The following is an 18601-nucleotide window of genomic DNA, read 5'->3' as shown; positions in this document are numbered from 1 at the left end:
CTCATAGCAAATCAGCACAAAACACCGACTGATGATTCTAAGTGTCTTGCATTAAACACTGAAACGCAAAAAACAAATTCATAAAACGTTTTCAGCTTCCTGGGAAAAGGGGCATGAACCTGATATTTCTGCAAAGAGAAAACAAACAAACATAAAAACCCAAACCACCAAAATAAAGAAGGCAGAACTACACTGTGGAGCTATAGGAAACCCAAAGGGACATGAAATATACTGCTAATTGCTATCTACACAACATTCTAAAGGCAGATCATATCCCTTTTTCACTTTACATTACATCAATAGAATTTAAAAGGATCCTAACTCGTGAAATTATTTGGAAATAGGAAAAAAATACAGTTGAGTTCTTGCTTTCCAAGAAGCCTCCTGGACAGGCACCAGCAGAGCTTAGGGAGAACATGGACGCTCCGGGAAGGCAGCTCGGCTCCCAGAGGCATCTCTGCTCAGCAGACTCCCACTCGCGCTCCTCTGCCCTCTCCCAAAGCCATCAGAGCTTAACAAGCCCGGGGTGTCGAACGCACTACTGCGCCAGAACCAACTCGGCCCATTGGGCCGGGGCTACGGCCCGCTCCAAGCACTGCACCACGTCCGCGTCCTCCAAAGCCCTTGGGCCCCGGCCGAAGGGCCACCCGCCCGCCGGCTACAGCGCGCCGAGAGCTGGCTGCCCGCGGCGCACCAGCGCTCCCCCGCCTCAACTCACAACGTAAAGAGCCCCGCGGCAGCTTCCCGCCGCTCCGCCCGGGCCCTGCCAGCTCCAGCTGCAATAGCAGAGCCGGAGCTCGGCGCCATCCGGCCAGGTCGCTCCGCACAGCGCCATCGTGGGGGGAACCGCGGAGGGACAACGTCGCGGCGGTGACGGCAGGCCCACCCGCTACGTGGCCATAGAAAAGGCCAAACCCCGCACGGGCAGGCCCCGTCCTTGGGGCAGCTCGGCCGGAAAGAGGCGATCGTGGCGGCGGGAGAGGCGCGGGCCTTCTGGGCCAGCCGCAAGCCAGCGCCACAGCGCTCCGCGAGGCAGGCCGCAGCTTGCCCAGCGACGGGGTCCGGCCCCCGCACGGCATTTACCTGCGCCGCGGGCGGGTGCTGCGCTCGTTCGGTCGCACGAGGTCCACTGGTGGCAACGGCGACTCCCGGTCCCGGCGCGGGCTGCGCGGGCGGTGGGGGATGGGCCGAGGGCTCGGGAGCCCTCTGCAAGCGTCTAAAGCTCAGCTGTGCGGCGCCCTCGGGCAGCCCCAGGGTGGCAGGCGGCGAGGGGCGGCGCGACTGTGGCGAGCGGTCTCCGGACCAGAGCTGGGCCCCGGCTCTGGCACCAGCGGCTGCTCCCCGAAATGGCGCCCGCTGCCTCTCGCTGCTGGCAGGATCGCGCACGGCACGGGGGCGCCCACCGCACGGCACAGGGGCTCTCGCGAGATGCAAAGCCAGACAAGGAGCCCTCCCCCGCCGCCTCTCGCGAGACACCGCGCCCGGAAGCGGCTGCTTCAACGCTCGCGAGATTTGGGCAGACGGGTGGGGTTGTCATGCGTTTCCGCTCTCGCGAGAGTTTGTGAGAGTCGTCTGTGCTGTGGCGCAGAGGTGAGCGGCGCGCCCGGGCTCGGTGCGCGGCAGTGCCCCCGGCTCGGCGCTCCTTCTCTGGCAGAGGCCGAGCGCTACTGCCTTCGCCCCAGCCAGGCGTGGCTCCTCGGGGTGCACCGTAGAGCCATGGGCGGCCCCGGGCGCTCTCCCGGGTGGGCTGCTCAGTGAATGAGGTATTGGCTGAATAATCATATCCTGAGAGTAGGGATTGACGGCAAAACGTCCAGAGGCTGGTGGCAAGTGCAGTCCTGCACGGCTCCATGTCCGCCCCAGTGCTGTTCGTTAGCTTCATCACTGATGTGGGCGGTCAAGTGGTTGGACTCGATGATGCTCGCGGTCTCTTCCAACCTTAGTTACACTGTGATACTGTGAAGTGCGTTGTCAGCAGCTCTGCAGATGGCACCCAGCTGAGTGGGGCAGTTGGCACGCCAGAGGGAAGGGATGCCAGCCGGAGGGACCTGGCAGGCTTGAGGAGTGGGTCCGTGTGAACTTTAGGTTCAACACGGGGAAGTATGGAATCCTGCACCTGGGTCACATCAGCCCCTGGTATCGATCCAGGGGATGAAAGCAGTGACAGCAGTCCTGCTCTCGGGACTTGGGAGTGGGTGAAAAGCTGTCATGAGCCAGCCATGTGCACTCAGCTCAGAAGCCAGCTGCTGCCTGCCCAGCTTCCCAGCAGTGTGGAGGGAGGGAATTCTGCCTCTCTGCTTCACCCTGCTGAGACCCCACCCGTGGTGCTGGCAGGAAAGCTTGGACCTGTTGGAGCAAGGCTGGAGAAGACCACAAAAACCATCCAAGAGCTGGAAAGCCTCTGCTGTGAGGATAGGCTGAGAGATTTGGGGTGGGTTGGTTTGTTTGTTTGCCTGGAGAAGAGAAGGCTCTGGGTCACTTTCAAGTGGCATAGGGCTCTGAGCAACCAGTTCTAGGGCCAATGGCATCCTGGCCTGCATTAGGAATAGTGTGGCCAGCAGGAGCAGGCAAGTCATTGTGCCCCTGGACTCTGCTTTGGTTAGGCCACACCTTGAGTCCTGTGTCCAGTTCTGGGCTCCTCAGTTTAAGAAGGACATTGAGAGACTTGAAGGTGTCCAGAGAAGGGCAACAAGGCTGGGGAGAGGCCTTGAGCACAGCCCTGTGAGGAGAGGCTGAGGGAGCTGGGGTTGTTTAACCTGGAAAAGAGGAGGCTCAGGGGAGACCTCATTGTCCTCTACAACTACCTGAAAGGTGGCTGTAGACAGGAAGGGGTTGGTCTCTTCTCTCTAGGCAGCCAGCACCAGAACAAGGGGATACAGTCTCAAGCTGTGCCAGGGGAAGTTTAGGTTGGAGGTGAGGAGAAAGTTCTTCACCAAGAGAGTCATTTGTCATTGGGATGTGCTGCCTGGGGAGGTGGTGGAGTCCCCATCCCTGGAGGTGTTCAAGAGGGGATTGGATGTGGCACTTGGTGCCATGGTCTAGCCATGAGGTCTGTGGTGACAGGTTGGGCTCAGTGATTCTCGAGGTCTCTTCCAACCTTGGCGATACTGTGAAACTGTTCCAGTTGATGTCTGCTCCCTTGCAGGATGTTGGACTTGACACTTCTAGGGAAGATGGGGACAATCTTTGTAGCAGAGCCTGTTGGTAAGGACAAGGGGGGACGATTTTAACCTGAAAGGTGATTAAAGCTAGATGTAAGGAAGGAATTGCTCATTATGAGGGTGGTGAAACACAGCCATGGGTTACTCAGGTGGTCTATGCTCCATCCCTGGAGCCATTCCAGGTCAAGTGGGATAGGGCTCTGAGCAACCTGTTCCAGTTGATACCTGCTCCCTGCAGGATGTTGATGACCCTTAAAGATCCCTTCCAACTCAAAACATTCTGTGACTGTCATTCTACGACCTGCAGCTGAAGCAGGGCAGTGGCTGCGTCCTGTATCCAAGAGCTTGGGGTGGTCCAGTGTGGTGGAGCAGCAGCGTACCTTCAGGCTCAGAGTCTCCATTTTCCGGCTCAGGAGCAGCCTTGTCCTGAGTCCTTCCTAGTATTCCTGGGATCTAGAGACCAAGCACTGAGCCCTGGGTGAGGGGAGCCCTGTCACACTCTCCTGCCTTCTAGCAAACTTGTTGGAGCTCCTCGCCACAGATTTTATCCTGTGGTGTGCTGCAGCCTCCATCCTGGCTGTACACAGGTATCTTGACCAGGTTAGGTGTATTTGCTGTGGAAAGTGTGATTTTTTTTCTTTCAGCCTTCTTGAGCACTGTGTAACCATAGCGGATTCCTAGTCTCTTAGCTCCAAAAGCTGTGTTATCTCCTGAGGCACTCAGTGCACCATACGGCTCCTGAGGAGCGTGTCCTGCCGCGGCGCTGCCCTGGCCGCTTGCGGCCGATGCTCAGCTCTGCCGGGCTGCTGGCTGCCTTCGCGGGCCGGAGGGGAAGGCTGGGGACGGCTCTGAGGAGCACGTTTGGTGACCGAAGTTTTTCCGTGTTGTGTGCTGGCTCTGCAGCGCCTGGTGAGGCAGCTATCGCCGCTGCTATCGCCGCTGCTATCGCCGCTGCCTCCGCAGCGTCCCCGCTCTGCCCCGGGCGCCAGGGCGTTTGTTTACCGTGCGTTCCACGGGGCGGACGCAGAGCGGGACGGGACGCGCCTCGCCCCGCGCTGCGTATGGCGGCAGGGCTCGCGCGGAGGTAGCCAGTTAAAAGTAGGCAGAAAGGGAGAAAAATGCAAAACAGTTGCGCTTTCCCACACCGGGAGTCGAACCCGGGCCGCCTGGGTGAAAACCAGGAATCCTAACCGCTAGACCATGTGGGATTGCATGGCGAGGACAGGCGGCGCGCCGCCTGCTGCCTGCTCAGCCTGCGCTCCCTACGCCTGCTGCCTATCCGGCCTGCCGCGCCGCCTGCTGCCTGCTCAGCCTGCGCTCCCTATGCCTGCTGCCTGCTCAGCCTGCGCTCCCTACGCCTGCTGCCTGCTCAGCCTGCGCTCCCTACACCTGCTGCCTATCCGGCCTGCCGCGCCGCCTGCTGCCTGCTCAGCCTGCGCTCCCTACGCCTGCTGCCTATCCGGCCTGCCGCGCCGCCTGCTGCCTGCTCAGCCTGCGCTCCCTATGCCTGCTGCCTGCTCAGCCTGCGCTCCCTACGCCTGCTGCCTGCTCAGCCTGCGCTCCCTACACCTGCTGCCTATCCGGCCTGCCGCGCCGCCTGCTGCCTGCTCAGCCTGCGCTCCCTACGCCTGCTGCCTGTCTGGCCTGCCGCGCCGCCTGCTGCCTGCTCAGCCTGCGCTCCCTATGCCTGCTGCCTGCTCAGCCTGCGCTCCCTATGCCTGCTGCCTGCTCAGCCTGCGCTCCCTATGCCTGCTGCCTGCTCAGCCTGCGCTCCCTACGCCTGCTGCCTATCCGGCCTGCCGCGCCGCCTGCTGCCTGCTCAGCCTGCGCTCCCTACGCCTGCTGCCTGCTCAGCCTGCACTCCCTATGCCTGCTGCCTGCTCAGCCTGCGCTCCCTACGCCTGCTGCCCGTCCGGCTTGCCGCGCTGCCTGCTGCCTGCTCAGCCTGCGCTCCCTACGCCTGCTGCCTGTCCGGCCTGCCGCGCCGCCTGCTGCCTGCTCAGCCTGCGCTCCCTACGCCTGCTGCCTATCCGGCCTGCCGCGCCGCCTGCTGCCTGCTCAGCCTGCGCTCCCTACGCCTGCTGCCTGCTCAGCCTGCACTCCCTATGCCTGCTGCCTGCTCAGCCTGCGCTCCCTACGCCTGCTGCCCGTCCGGCTTGCCGCGCTGCCTGCTGCCTGCTCAGCCTGCGCTCCCTACGCCTGCTGCCTGCTCAGCCTGCGCTCCCTATGCCTGCTGCCTGCTCAGCCTGCGCTCCCTGCGCTCCCTATGCCTGCTGCCTGCTCAGCCTGCGCTCCCTATGCCTGCTGCCTGCTCAGCCTGCGCTCCCTACGCCTGCTGCCTATCCGGCCTGCCGCGCCGCCTGCTGCCTGCTCAGCCTGCGCTCCCTACGCCTGCTGCCTGTCCGGCCTGCCGCGCCGCCTGCTGCCTGCTCAGCCTGCGCTCCCTACGCCTGCTGCCTATCCGGCCTGCCGCGCCGCCTGCTGCCTGCTCAGCCTGCGCTCCCTACGCCTGCTGCCTGCTCAGCCTGCGCTCCCTATGCCTGCTGCCTGCTCAGCCTGCGCTCCCTACGCCTGCTGCCCGTCCGGCTTGCCGCGCTGCCTGCTGCCTGCTCAGCCTGCGCTCCCTACGCCTGCTGCCTGCTCAGCCTGCGCTCCCTATGCCTGCTGCCTGCTCAGCCTGCGCTCCCTGCGCTCCCTATGCCTGCTGCCTGCTCAGCCTGCGCTCCCTATGCCTGCTGCCTGCTCAGCCTGCGCTCCCTGCGCTTGCTGCCTGCTCAGCCTGCGCTCCCTACGCCTGCTGCCTGTCCGGCCTGCCGCACCGCCTGCTCAGCCTGCGCTCCCTATGCCTGCTGCCTGTTCAGCCTGCGCTCCCTATGCCTGCTGCCTATCCGGCCTGCCGCGCCGCCTGCTGCCTGCTCAGCCTGCGCTCCCTATGCCTGCTGCCTGTCCGGCCTGCCGTGCCGCCTGCTGCCTGTCCGGCCTGCCGCGCCGCCTGCTGCCTGCTCAGCCTGCGCTCCCTATGCCTGCTGCCTGTCCGGCCTGCCGTGCCGCCTGCTGCCTGTCCGGCCTGCCGCGCAGCCTGCTGCCTGCTCAGCCTGCGCTCCCTACACCTGCTGCCTGTTCAGCCTGCGCTCCCTATGCCTGCTGCCTATCCGGCCTGCCGCGCCGCCTGCTGCCTGCTCAGCCTGCACTCCCTACGCCTGCTGCCTGCTCAGCCTGCGCTCCCTATGCCTGCTGCCTGCTCAGCCTGCGCTCCCTACGCCTGCTGCCTGCTCAGCCTGCACTCCCTATGCCTGCTGCCCGTCCGGCCTGCCGCGCCACCTGCTGCCCGTGCCCGTCCCACGCGCACTGCCCTCTCTGCCCAACTGCGTGCGGAGCAGCTGGGCTGCAGCACCTCAGCAAGTTACAAGGCAGGTTTTGCACTAAGTGAAAGAGGCTGATGTGCACAAGCCCACAAAATTCAGAGTTACCGCTCCCTAAGTCATTAAAATTGTCAAGGTTAAGAGATGGGGGTGGAGGAAATGACAACTGGGAGCGTCAACAAAGAACGCCTGGCCTAAAAAAGCACAGAAAGTGGATAAATGCCACAAATGTGCTTTTGTACCAGTTCTAGCAATCAAAAACTAAGGTGGAACAGCTGGGCTACCCAGTTTTGAGTGAGACAGCCTTATCAGCAATTGGCATGAGGCAGGTCGACAGTGGAACACCGGCAGGATACAGATCCTGCAGGAAGACACAACTAAATTCTGCTTGTGGAAGACTAACACTGGATGCCAAAGAAACCTCAGAGTCAAAATGCCTCAACGATTTCAACCTTCCAGCACGTGAGACAGACCCCCTGATGGAAAATTGACATCAAAATACGCAAAAGGAGGGGCAGGACTGTTGTGAATGGTCTCCGCATCCGATGGGGGTAGCAGTGCTGTATTTAAGAGATCAGAGGGGCTGCCAACGCAGAAAACATCATCATCATGAAGAGTCCCCAATTACCTACACTGAGTAACTGATACATCAGCATATGATGTACATGCTGCATTTTAGAAACCACAAAAGCTTGATTTTTGGAGCATCTGGTTGGGGAACATAAAAGAAACAGCTGGGTTGAGTGCTGAGATGTATGAGGGGCTTCATTCACAACTGTGCATAATGTATTTGACATGGTATCATTAAAAGAACAGCAGCATTAAAACAACAGCAACAAAGAAAACCCTCACAAAAGAGCTTATTCCAAAATGAATGACCTGAAAGAAAACAGAAGGAGGATGGGGATTGCTAAAATGGCTTGGAACAGTTTGCATCAGCAGGAGGGAGAAGGCTAAAAATAGGCCACAAAAATGGTAAACAAAGCTACTGAAATATTAAATTGGAAATGAAATGTCCCTAGAAATGTGAAGGTGGTGCAGGCCACATCCATGTGCCAGCAGAAAAGATCCCAAATAGGTTTTGGAGATATGCTTGTCTCCAGCTCTGTCACAGATGTGTCTGCCTGAGTCCACAGCCTGTGCCCAGCCCTGGGTCTCTCTGGTCCTGAGCGGCAGAGTGCTCGCCTGGCCCGACCTTGGCTCTGCCTCATCACCATAGACCTGTATGGCTGTCACTGGGCTGTGTCTGAGTCCAGTCACCATCTCTGCCTTGATCCTGACCCTGACTTCCGACTCTACAGGCTGGCCTCAGACCTGACCCATCCCCAAGAGCTACCTGGTGGTCTGGGCTGCAGGCTGCCCTGTGGGACAGCTCTGGCACAGTGGGACTGACCATGGCCTCCTACAGATATGCTGTCTTGGGAGTTTATCTGAGTGTGCATTAGGTGGTCCCTGGAGACGCTGGTCAGTTCCTCTCTCCTCTAACAGCTGTTCAGGAAGGGCAGACACAGAGGAACTTAGAGAAGCATTCAGGTTGTCAGCACCCAGCCTGTGTTCACAGCACTCAAATTACAAGAACCTGTTCACTGAGCTGGTCCACTGAGTCATTATCTAAGACTTTTAACACACTAGCAGGGAACAGCTTTCCGAGAGGTTTGCCTAGAGCTGGACAGCTGGATGCTGAGAGGCAGCTACAGGTTCAGAGGCTTAACTTCTCTCTGTAGTTCCATGGTAGAGCAAAGACTTTTCTGTTGCTCCCACTGTCAGTTCTCAAAGCCTTGACTGTAGGAGAAAGCATGAAAGATGGAGACTAATGAAACACCTCTTGCATTCTTTACAGGACTCTGTGTATGTATTAGTGAGCAGGCAGAACCCAAGACACTATCTGAGGGGAAAAAGGATTGCATTCAAGTTTTGAGAAATCAAATCTGTTTGATTTCTCTGATAGGAGGTGGTGAGAAATAATAACCTGCAGATACTTCAGCTGGGGACATGACAAAACAGGGGACCTTTCTTTTGTGATAGTTAAGAAGAGGAGAAACTGTGGGATGAAGCTGAGAAAACTTAGGCAGATTATAATTCAAAACACTTTAACAGGATCTCAGGTAGATGTCTGAATGACCAACCCAGGAGACAGCAAAGCCAGCAAAAAAATACCCCCAGCACTCTGCACTGGTGAGAAATGCTGGAGGTGACCTGTCAAATCTACACAGTTCTGGAGTCCTGGCTATAGGGCTTCCCTTCTAGGTTTCTCACAGTAATGGAGATTCAATTAACTTGTCAAGGTCTGAAAGAAAAGAAAAACCAATATCAGACTGCAGGATTAGCTTGAGGAACTACAACTGTCTGTGGCTGAAGAGCAGACTTGGTTCTTTGTGTGAACATTGGCCACAGCAGAGCCAGCCAGGTGAAGCAGCTCATGCACCAGCTGGGTGAGGGAGCAGGGAGTGTCAGTGAGAGCTGTGCCATGGCTGCTCCCATTGCTCTGTGGGTGCACATGGTGGTGCCAGCTCAGTCTTGTGCCACACATCTTGGCAGTGTCCTCCACTCTGGGCAGATGTCCTCCAACTCAAGGCAGCTGATGGTGGGTGCACTTGTGTAGCTGACCCGCACACAGTTTCCTGTTCTCCAGCAGATAATAGCTCCAAGGGGCAGAGAGCACCGCTGCCCAGCTCCTGCCTTGGGACAGCTTGGTAAAGGCTTAGAGGATGGAGACTTAAAACAGCAGAGCTCTTACTAGACACAGAGCTGTGAGAGGCTGTGATAAGAGTAGAAGTCCCTTGGGAACCTGCAATTCTGTGGTGATAGGGACATAAGCACCTTATTTTTGGAAGTTTTCACCCCACAGGAATGTTGAAGCAAAGCAAACAGACCTCTAGTGTGGACATTTTCCTGACCTTGCCAGCAGCCTGAGAGTTTGGTTCATAGACAGTGACCTGGGAGCATGGACTCCCCTACTTGTGTCCACTTAGCTTTGGGACAAGGACTACCCAGGGCAGCAGAGTCAATCTCCTGGCTTATGGGGGACATTCCCACTTCCACTGTCCTCCTCTGCTCCTGTTCTGGTGTGTGGCTCTGCTCCTCACCCTAATCCCAGTGCTCACCTGATCATCAGGCCACTTCAGGTAACTAGCCTGGCAAATACCACTTCACTGCTGCTTTGTGCCATTCTAACAAGCTGATGTGATTCACCCAGGCTCAGATGAACACCAAAACCAAGACCCAGAGCAGCAGGAGGAGCAGAACATGATGCATCAGAGCCCTCAGCTTGGTTCAGCCATCATCCCCTGCCTTTCCCTCGTAGGGGCTTGTGATCACTGTATCTGACTCCTTCCCCTCTTTGTAGCTCCCTTCTTAAAGGCAGGGCTCTCCTTTGCTGTGAGGAGTGGTGACCTCTGCTAGAGCTCATGCTATAGCTTTGTCAGAAGCCAGGGAAGATGGCAGAAACCTCTCCTGTATGTTTTCAGTCAAGATCTGTTTGAGTAAGCAGGGGAGGAAACAAAAAGCATTTGCTGCACCATCTGTTTCCATGTTCCATGCTGCTGAGGCTGGGTCACAGCCAGATGCTGCTGTTGCCATCAGTCATGAGAGCAGGGCTGCTCACTGGCAAAGCACTTAAAGATGGCAAGGTGGAAAGAACAGGGACAGGATGGTTTTTAAACAGCCCCATTGCAGAGCACCTGCCTTGTTATACAGAGTTACATTATGGCCACTGTACAACCCCCTGCTGGCTGCTGCTTAAAAGCCCCCAGTTTACAAATGTGGGAAAAGGGAGATCTGCTCACTGTAAGCCAAGATCAGCTTCAAGACTATCTGAAGAAGCTGAAGGTACACAAGTCCATGGGGCCCGACAAGATCCACCCACGGGTCCTGAGGGAGCTGGCAGATGAAGCTGCCAAACCACTGCCCAGCATAGTTGAAAAGTCCTAGCAGTCTGGAGAAGTCCCTGCTGGTTGGGAGAGGGGAAACATCACCACCACCTTCAACAAGGGAAACAAAGGAATGCCCTTCAGGCCAGTAGTCTGACCTCTGTGCCTAGCATGATCATGGAGCAGATCCTTCTGAAGGCCTTGCTAAGGCACATGGAAAATGAAGAAGAGGTGATTGGTGGCAACCAACAGAGATTCACCAAGGCCAAATCCTGCCTGAGGACCTTGGTGGCTTTCTGTGATGGAGTTACAGCATCAGTGGACACGGGAAGCGCAGCTGATGTCGTCTACCTGGACTTGTGTCAAGTGTTTGACACTGTCCCCATGACATCCTGGTCACCAAACTGGGAAGGCATGGGCTGGAGGAGCCCTGGCTGGATAAGGAATTGGCTGGGTGGCTGCACTCAGAGGGTTGCAGTCAAGGACTCAGTGTGCTGATGGAGAGCAGTGACAAGTGCTGTCCCTCTGGGATCGGTGCTGGGGCCAGGGCTGTTTGGCATCTTTGTTGGGGAGGCAGGCAGTGGGATTGAGGCACCCTCAGGAGGTTTGTGGCTGGCACCAAGCTGTGCAGTGATTGACATGCTGGAGGGAAGGGATGGAGTCTCCTTCTCTGGAGACTTTGCAGACCTGCCTGGCTGTGTTCCTGTGTGACCCTGCTTTGGCATGGGGGTTGGACTTGATGGTCTCTGTAGGTCCCTCCCAAGCCCTAACATTCTGTGGTGTTTGTGATGGCATCCAGAAGGACCTGGACAGGCTGGAGGGCTGGGCCCAAGCCAACCTCCTGAAGTTCAGCAAGGCCAAGTGCAAGGTCCTGCAGGTGGATAAATCCCAAGTAGAGGTCCAGGCTGGGTGAAGAATGGCTCAAGAGCAGCCTTGAGGAGAAGGCCTCGGGGGTGTCAGTTAATGACAAACTCCCTATGAGCCAGCAGTGGTCAGTGGCAGCCCAAAGGCAGCTGTGTGCTGGGCTGCATCCAAAGCAGGGAGAGCAGCGGCACAGGGAGGGGATTCTGCCCCTCTGCTCTGCTCTGCTCAGACCCCACCTGCAGCAATGCCTCCAGTTTCAGGGCCCCACCACAAGAAGGACCTGAAGCTGCTGGAGAGGGTCCACAGGAGACCCCAAAGATGATGCAAAGTCCCCTGTGGAGACAGCCTGGGGAAAGGAAGGTTCCAGGGATACCTTAGAGCAGCCTTCCAGTACCTGAAGGGGCTTCAGGAGAGCTGGGGAAAGACTTTTGATGAGGGCTGGGAGTGACAGGATGAGAGACAGTAGCTTTGAGCTGGAAGAGGGGAGGTTGAGACTGGAGATGAGGAAGAAATCCTTTATAGTGGGGGTGGGGAGACATTGGAACAGGTTACCCAGGGAGGCTGTGGCTGTCTCCTCCCTGGAGGTGTTCAGGGTCTGTTTGGATGAGGCCTTGAGCAGCCTGGGCTGGTGGGAGGTGTCCCTGCCCATGGCAGGGGGCTTGAAACTGGATGACCTTTAAGGTCCCTTCTGACCCAAATCTACAAATCTATGAAAATGGCCAAATATCTCTGGCTAGCTCTTTCCAAAGGACAGTCCTGGGCTGTTCAATATCTTGCTCCACCACAAAACACAGACAGGAGTCATTAAGAACAGGGATGGTTTATATTTGCCTCATTTGTACTAAGACCATTTGTTGGTGAGGGCTCTCACAGGGCACAATGCAGGGAACCTCAGCCAGCAGCTCCTGCATCCAGGCTGGTCTGGTCCCATTCAACGAGGCCTTTGAGACACTGATGCAAGGTGCCTTTGCTCTGAAATGATGGAGAGCTCCCCACAGCTGCCTGCTCAGCTAGAACCTTAAGCCCCTTGACACAGCATTGCAGATATGTTACTCAGAAGGGACCTTTGAAGTGTGTTAGCCCAAACTCTTGCTTGAAGTGGGACTTTCATCAAACCTTGGCTTTGGCACAGCCAAACCTTGATAATCTCCAGCGAGATTATCAGCTGTGTGGGTGAACTGCAGCCCCATGTCAACCTAGCATTTTCTTTCCTGGTGCAACGAAGAAAATGCATTCCATGGTGAGAGATCTTGCCAAGTCCTAGTAGTGACTTGGTAGTGGTTACAGGTTTCACAGCACAGAGCCTTGTTTGGTATTGTCTCCTTCAGTACACAGTGCACAGAGCTCCTCCTTCTGCTGCTGCTCCTCCCAGCCATGGGACCTCTTGTGGTGTCAGGGCAGTGTCATAGTATCAGTCAGGGTTGGAAGGGACCACAAGGATTATCTAGTTCCAACCCCCCTGCCATGGGCAGGGACACCCCACACTAGATCAGCCTGGCCAGAGCCTCATCCAGCCTGGCCTTAAACACCTCCAGGGACAGCGCCCCAACCACCTCCCTGGACAACCCATTCCAGGGCTTCACCACTCTCATGGTGGAGAACTTCCTCCTCACATCCAGCCTGAATCTCCCCACCTCCAGCTTCATTCCATTCCCCCTAGTCCTATCACTACCTGAGATCCTGAGCAGTCCCTCCCCAGCCTTCCTGTAGCCCCCTTCAGATCCTGGAAGGCCACAATTAGGTCACCTGGGAGCCTTCTCTTCTGCAGACTGAACAGCCCCAACTCCCTCAGTCTGTCCTCACAGGAGAGCAGCTCCAGCCCTCTGCTCATCCTTGTGGCCCTTCCAGCACCTCCAGATCCCTCTTGTAACAGGGGCTCCAGAACTGGATGCAGTAGGAGGTGACAGGCTGGCTGGAGACAAAGTGACAGCTTGACAGCATCATACCCGCCTTGAAAGAGGAGAACAGGTTTGGCAACGGTGACCAGGGTCAGCCTGGTCAAGTGACTAGTGACCCAGTTGGTGGGTCAGGGTCAGCAAAGTGCCAGGCCTGGCATAAGCTTCACTGCAACTCAAGTGGGGCTGAGGTGAGGATCTGAGGTTGAATGCAGCTCCTAAGTGGAGCAGGGAGCCACTGATGAAGCATCTCCCACCTCATCCTCCAACCATCACTGGTGCCCTGAAGGCTGATGGTTGCAGCTGCACCAGGTCAATGGTGGCCATAAGCCCAGACACCCAAACTTTGCCAAGCATTTCAGTTGTTAGGAAATATTTACAGATGTTAATTAGCTTGAGCAGCCTGGGCAACATCTCAGCAATTTAACCACATCCTTATTGCCTGCAACTGACAAATAGCTTTTACATTCTTATCACTGAAGCCTTCACATAGATCTTTCCTTAATTAACAAAGTGTCCTTCAAAAGTGGTGAAAACCAATTACTATGGTCCAGGACCTGGCAAACTAAGGGATGTTAAAATGCCTATTACCTCTGATGGGAAGAGGCTCACTGAATCAGGAGCACAAAGAACTTTTAAACCAAAACTAGGCTCAAATCCATATTCCAACCAACATTGTCTGGAGAGCACAAGTGTCCTCATCACAGGAATTGTCTTGGAAAGGGAACATCAAAAAGGAAGCTTAGAGAGGGATTCCTCCTAAAAAAACTAATGTGATGAGTCCTTCTGTATGGGCCACTGAGAAGCCAAATTCGCAGAGCCTGTAAAAGTGAACTGAAACCAAAGGCAAAACCAGTTACCTGGGACAAGCAACCTCTTAAAGCCTGTAGATCACCCACAGTGGTCAGAGTGGAAAGAAATCAGCTTGTGGCTACATTTATTCAAGTGAAACCAGCCCCAATGCCAGAGGAACCTCGGTGGAGGGTCAGCAGAAAATCTAATTATAAGACTAAGAGAAGGATGAGGCCATTTTTCACCTCCTCCTGTGGAGAGGGAATGATGGAAAAGCACAGCCCGGGTGCTTGGCTCAGCAACACCCAAAACTCTGCTGTTATCAACACCCAGGTACGGCACTGCAAAACACAGCACTGGAAAGATGCCTGGGGGGGAATTAACTCCAGCTCAGCCAAACCAATACAGGTGCTAGCCCCTGAGTAGGACTGATCTGAGAAGTCATCTTAGGGTGTCTTCTGCAACCTTGAGTGCCTCCAGTTCATCTGTGTTGGGCTCAGTAGAAAGGAGATCTCTTGGCATGCTACCTGGAGACTCGTGTCCCAAGGATTTTAGCCACGGGCCCTATGCAATGAAGTTACAGCTTCTCCAGCAAGCCTGCCAGAGGTGTAGGTTGAAATTAAGCTACACATTATCATCAAACCCTGGTGTATGCAAAACAAAATGAGGATGTCACATCAAAAATGAATGCTTGTCTGGTCCCTTCTGCAGCCAACTTCTCAGTGCCATGTTGGGTCACTCATTTTGGGGAGCCCCTGAAGCTGGGGCTATGGCAAATACCCATGTCCCTGGCTTCTGTTTTCAGTCTATCCAAAGCCTCTTGCTAGTGCAGCAATGTCAGCTGGGCTGTGAAAGTTTTTACACTCCCAAGTCTGTGTCCACAAGAGCCCTTGAACTGAGACTTTCAGGCTGACATAAGCATTCTCCCAGTGCTGCCTCTTGCCTTGGAGGACAGGGCTAGTCTGCATTGGCAAAGCTGAGCAGCATCTGCACCTCCACGGGGAAAGCTGCCGATTTAAGCACCTCACAGCTACACCAGCAAACCTTTCTTTCCAACACAGATCTGCTTTAACTCTTCCTTTGCCTCCCTGCTAGCCTATGCTGTTAACTACCTGAAAGGATGTTGTCGAGAGGGTGGTGCAGGTCTCTTCTCACAGGTGAGATAGAACAAGAGGGAATGGCCTCAAGCTACGACTGGGTAGGCTTTTACTGGACGGTAGGGAAAAACAAATCCACAGCAAGAGTGGTCAGGGATTGGAATGTGCTGCCCAGGGTGGTGGCTGAGTCACCAGTACTGGATGTGTTTAAAGGTAATTTGGATGTGCTTGGGGATATGGTTTCAGGGTGAACTTTGTAGAGTAGGGTTATCAGTTGGATCTAGTGATCCTGAGGGTCTTTTCCAACCGGAATGTTCTGTGATTCTGTGCCTCAGTCCCCAGCCTTTGTAGGCCTGCAAAACTCAGCCTGCAGCGCCTGCCCTCCCACAGCACCGTGGGTTTCTCCAGCAGCTCCACCGCTCCTGCTCCCCATTCTCCAGCTCCTCCACGCAGGCCCCCTGGTAAGCATAGCGCAGCTGTGCGTGCAGCCGGTGAGCAGAGTGACCATGATCTCAGTGTCTCTCTATTTCTTATTTAAAAATGGAGTGGGACTTTCACATGAATGTCTTCAGATCAAATTACTTTGGAGTTCTTTGGATGGTGCCAAAATGCCATCTGCAAGAGAACACTGAGAGTGAAGCATCACTTTGTGCAGGGACCCTGTCCACTGGCTTGCCTGATGCGATTCATAAGCTGAACAGACTCCTTTCTGACTGTAGCAAGAATTTGCTGCGTGGTGCAGCAGACCAAAAATCACTTTATTAGTGGCAAAACCCATGGAGTGTCTGCCAAGCCTTGCACTCCCAGTTAGAGGGGTCTAAGGCTCTCTGCAGCTCAGCCCTCAGGATTTGCCTGCACATGGAGCCATTTGGATTCTGGAATAGGACTCAGTTGTACCACACTGCAGCAGTCACCGAGACAACAGGAGCTCTGCTGTGCCCCTGTGCCAGGTGGCATACCTGAATTGGTGGCTGACAGAAGCTGGTCTAACAGGGCTGACCTCTAGTGCAGGGTTTATGTGTTCAGACTGGCTATGCCAGAGGAGGAGCAAGACCCCACCTTTTCCTTAGGCCTCTGAATTGCTGTTGGAACACCCGTGGTTGATCCCTGCATGTGTGGGGCACACCTGCCACAGCCCTGACCAAGATGCTGTGTTTGAGGGACTCAGAGAAACGCAGAAGATCCTGAAAATCTGCTCAAATAAAACTTTCCGGGGAAGAAAGAGGGCATGGCTGGGCAAACCTCAGAGGTTGTCAGGAGTGACCAGGGGCAGAGCAGAGCCCTGCAAGCCCTGTCTGCTGCAAGGAGCTCCGGGCACAGCCGAGTGCTGGGACCACTCTTCCCCGGGACGAACGAGTTACCGGGGCAGCTTGATCCGGGAGCGAGTACAGGCTCTGGGATCTGGGACACGAACCAAGCACAGCCCCCGGGGGAGCAGCTGTGTGACTCTCCTGCGCTCCCCAAAGCCCCACACCATCCGCTCGGCTGCTGCGACTCCTGCCGTGACCGCGGTGTTCCTCAGACACCCGACCGGCAGCTGAGCCTCGTCAGTGACCGAGGCTCCAATGCTGCTGCAGCTGTTCCAAAGATGAGGCTCCCGCTCCGCTTCTCCTCCTCACTTCCACCCCTCCAGCGGAGCAGGGCCGGGCGGCGACTCATCGAGCCCGGGAAGGCCCCGGAGCGGCCGCCGCCAGGGGCTGCCCTCGACCCGCGTGCCCCGCCGCTGCCCGCCCCGCCCCGCCCCGCCCCGCCCCGCTCCGCTCCGGCGCGGCGGCCCCCAGCAGAGGGACCCGGGGAGCGGCCGGGGGTCCCTGCGGCCGAGCCGCACCGCCCCCGGGCGGGGCCGGGATCGTGTTTCACATCCTGCCCTGGTCGCTGGCGGAGCGGGCGGTACGGCGGAGGGGCCATGGCGGAGAGGTGAGTGCCGGCGCCGCGCACCTGTTGAGGCGGCGGGAGGCAGCGCCGCGCCCGGGGCCTGCCGGCCGCTGCGGGGGGCGGCCCGGTGCCGGGAGGTGCCCCCGAACTGGGGGCGGGCAGGCCGGGCGCGGAGTCGGGCGATCCGGCGGGCAGGTGAAGGGCGGCCGGGCCGGGCCCTGTGGCGGGGCCGTGCGGCCAACTTTGCGAGGAGTGGCTCCGACTCCGCTCCCCGCCGCCCTCTCGCCCCTGCTGGCTTGTCCGCGGGGCAGCCCCCGCGCAGCCCGGCGGGTCGGGCCCCCGCACGGCAGCCCCCGCGCAGCCCGGCGGGTCGGCCCCCCGCACGGCAGCCCCCGCGCAGCCCGGCGGGTCGGCCCCCCGCACGGCAGCCCCCGCGCAGCCCGGCGGGTCGGCCCCCCGCACGGCAGCCCCCGCGCAGCCCGGCGGGTCGGCCCCCCGCACGGCAGCCCCCGCGCAGCCCGGCGGGTCGGCCCCCCGCACGGCTCGGCTTCTCCCGAGCTTTAGGCTCTCTCGGTCCGTGTCGGGACCGAGCTGTTCGCGGCCCCAGGCGAGGCGGCTGTCCCTGAGTCTCGTCGAGCTGCGGGGACGGACCCAGACCCTGAGCTCCCGTCCCGCCTGGGATTCGTGAGGCCAGCATCGCCCATCCCGGGGCCTGCGGCCGAGCTGTGCCGGCTGCCCTGGCGCGTCTGAGGACGAGCAGTGAATCAGAAGCACCTCTCTGATTTTGGACCAGGCTCAGAGGCTCTGGGGCGGCTTGCACGCCTAGGTCGCCCTCCGTCGTCTGGAAAACAACTGCAGTTACAGAGTGCCGGTGTGTGCCTGGTCAGGCATGGTCCTGACCCCGGTTTGCTGGAGAGCTGACCAGGAGAGGCTTTCCTTCTCGCCTGGAAGTGGGTAGGGAACCAGGATCACCTGTTGGCACTGAAAACGGAGGGCCAGGTAGCCAAGCCAGTTTCCCAGGCTGCATCCTGCTGCTGACAAACGCAGGAGGGTTTTATGGCTCCTCTGAATAACTCCATTCAGAGAGAATTCCTTCTGGTCACTGTGCCTTGGCCTGTCTGTCAGAAGTGGTTGATTAAGCTTGGCTGTGCCGGGAGGAAGGTGCAGAGCCTGGCAGAAGCCCTGAACTCTCTGTGGCTGGTGTTAGTTGCTACTGCACTGTTTTGCCAGTGTTGTTTCTTTTTGTCCTAGATGGAAAGCTCAGAACGATTTAACATTCCTGCTGGCTTGGCTCTCCACAGGGGCAACAGATTTCGGCTGGCTTCTCACATTCTCTTTGTCTGTGGGAGAGCAGGGAAGGCTGTGCTGGCGTTTTGCCTGGTGCCTCAGTGATGGTGCAAGGTGTTTGGGATTTTTATTTCTTTTGTGTTTGTTTGGGTTTTTTTGTTGTTGTTTGTTTGGTTTTTTTCTGACTCTTCTGCTTCTCCAGAAAGACACAGTTGGAGTTAGTCTGTAAGAAGGAGCATATTGGGAAGGGATAACAAATCCCTTGGAGAGCAAATGTGGAATGGCAGAATCCATCCAGAGCAGACTGATGAGCAGGGCAGCCCCCTTGGTCTGCCAGCAGCAGCAGCTCAGAGTGGCCTTCCTGCTCGTGTCCACCAAGGGCACTCTGTGCTCAGGGGT

The 18601-nt window shown here is 57.2% G+C and overlaps 2 protein-coding genes and 1 non-coding gene across 6 annotated transcripts in view; 1 reads left to right on the top strand and 2 right to left on the bottom strand.

The window, feature by feature from the left end:
* RBM39 (RNA binding motif protein 39) overlaps positions 1–1388 on the bottom strand; it is a 31360-nt gene extending 29972 nt beyond the window's left edge. For 2 of the 4 annotated variants that reach the window (XM_068167293.1, XM_068167294.1), the window contains exon 1: positions 1084–1385. The gene's annotated coding sequence lies outside the window, so the exon portion shown is untranslated. Of the gene's footprint in view, positions 1–1083 lie in introns of all 4 variants that reach the window. The other 2 variants (XR_010990944.1, XM_068167292.1) reach the window with 2 other exon arrangements.
* A 2909-nt stretch (positions 1389–4297) lies between these two features.
* Positions 4298–4369, bottom strand: TRNAE-UUC (transfer RNA glutamic acid (anticodon UUC)). The gene has a single exon. It is a non-coding gene; the product is annotated as a tRNA-Glu (tRNA).
* Positions 4370–16906: 12537 nt separating this feature from the next.
* Positions 16907–18601, top strand: part of LOC137456068 (rho GTPase-activating protein 39-like) — a 66647-nt gene continuing 64952 nt past the window's right edge. Inside the window, exon 1 of the mRNA XM_068167360.1 lies at positions 16907–16957. Coding sequence (XP_068023461.1) covers positions 16947–16957 — 11 coding nt within the window. The 5' untranslated portion in view covers positions 16907–16946. The remainder of the gene's footprint in view (positions 16958–18601) is intronic.

This window comes from Melanerpes formicivorus, unplaced genomic scaffold (genome assembly GCF_026170545.1).
Source record: "Melanerpes formicivorus ecotype bairdi unplaced genomic scaffold, bMelFor1.0.p_v2 SCAF_115, whole genome shotgun sequence".
In the NCBI taxonomy this organism is placed as follows: domain Eukaryota; kingdom Metazoa; phylum Chordata; class Aves; order Piciformes; family Picidae; genus Melanerpes; species Melanerpes formicivorus.
The sequence above is the reverse complement of the archived record's forward strand: the minus strand, read 5'-3'. Positions and strand labels throughout refer to the sequence as shown.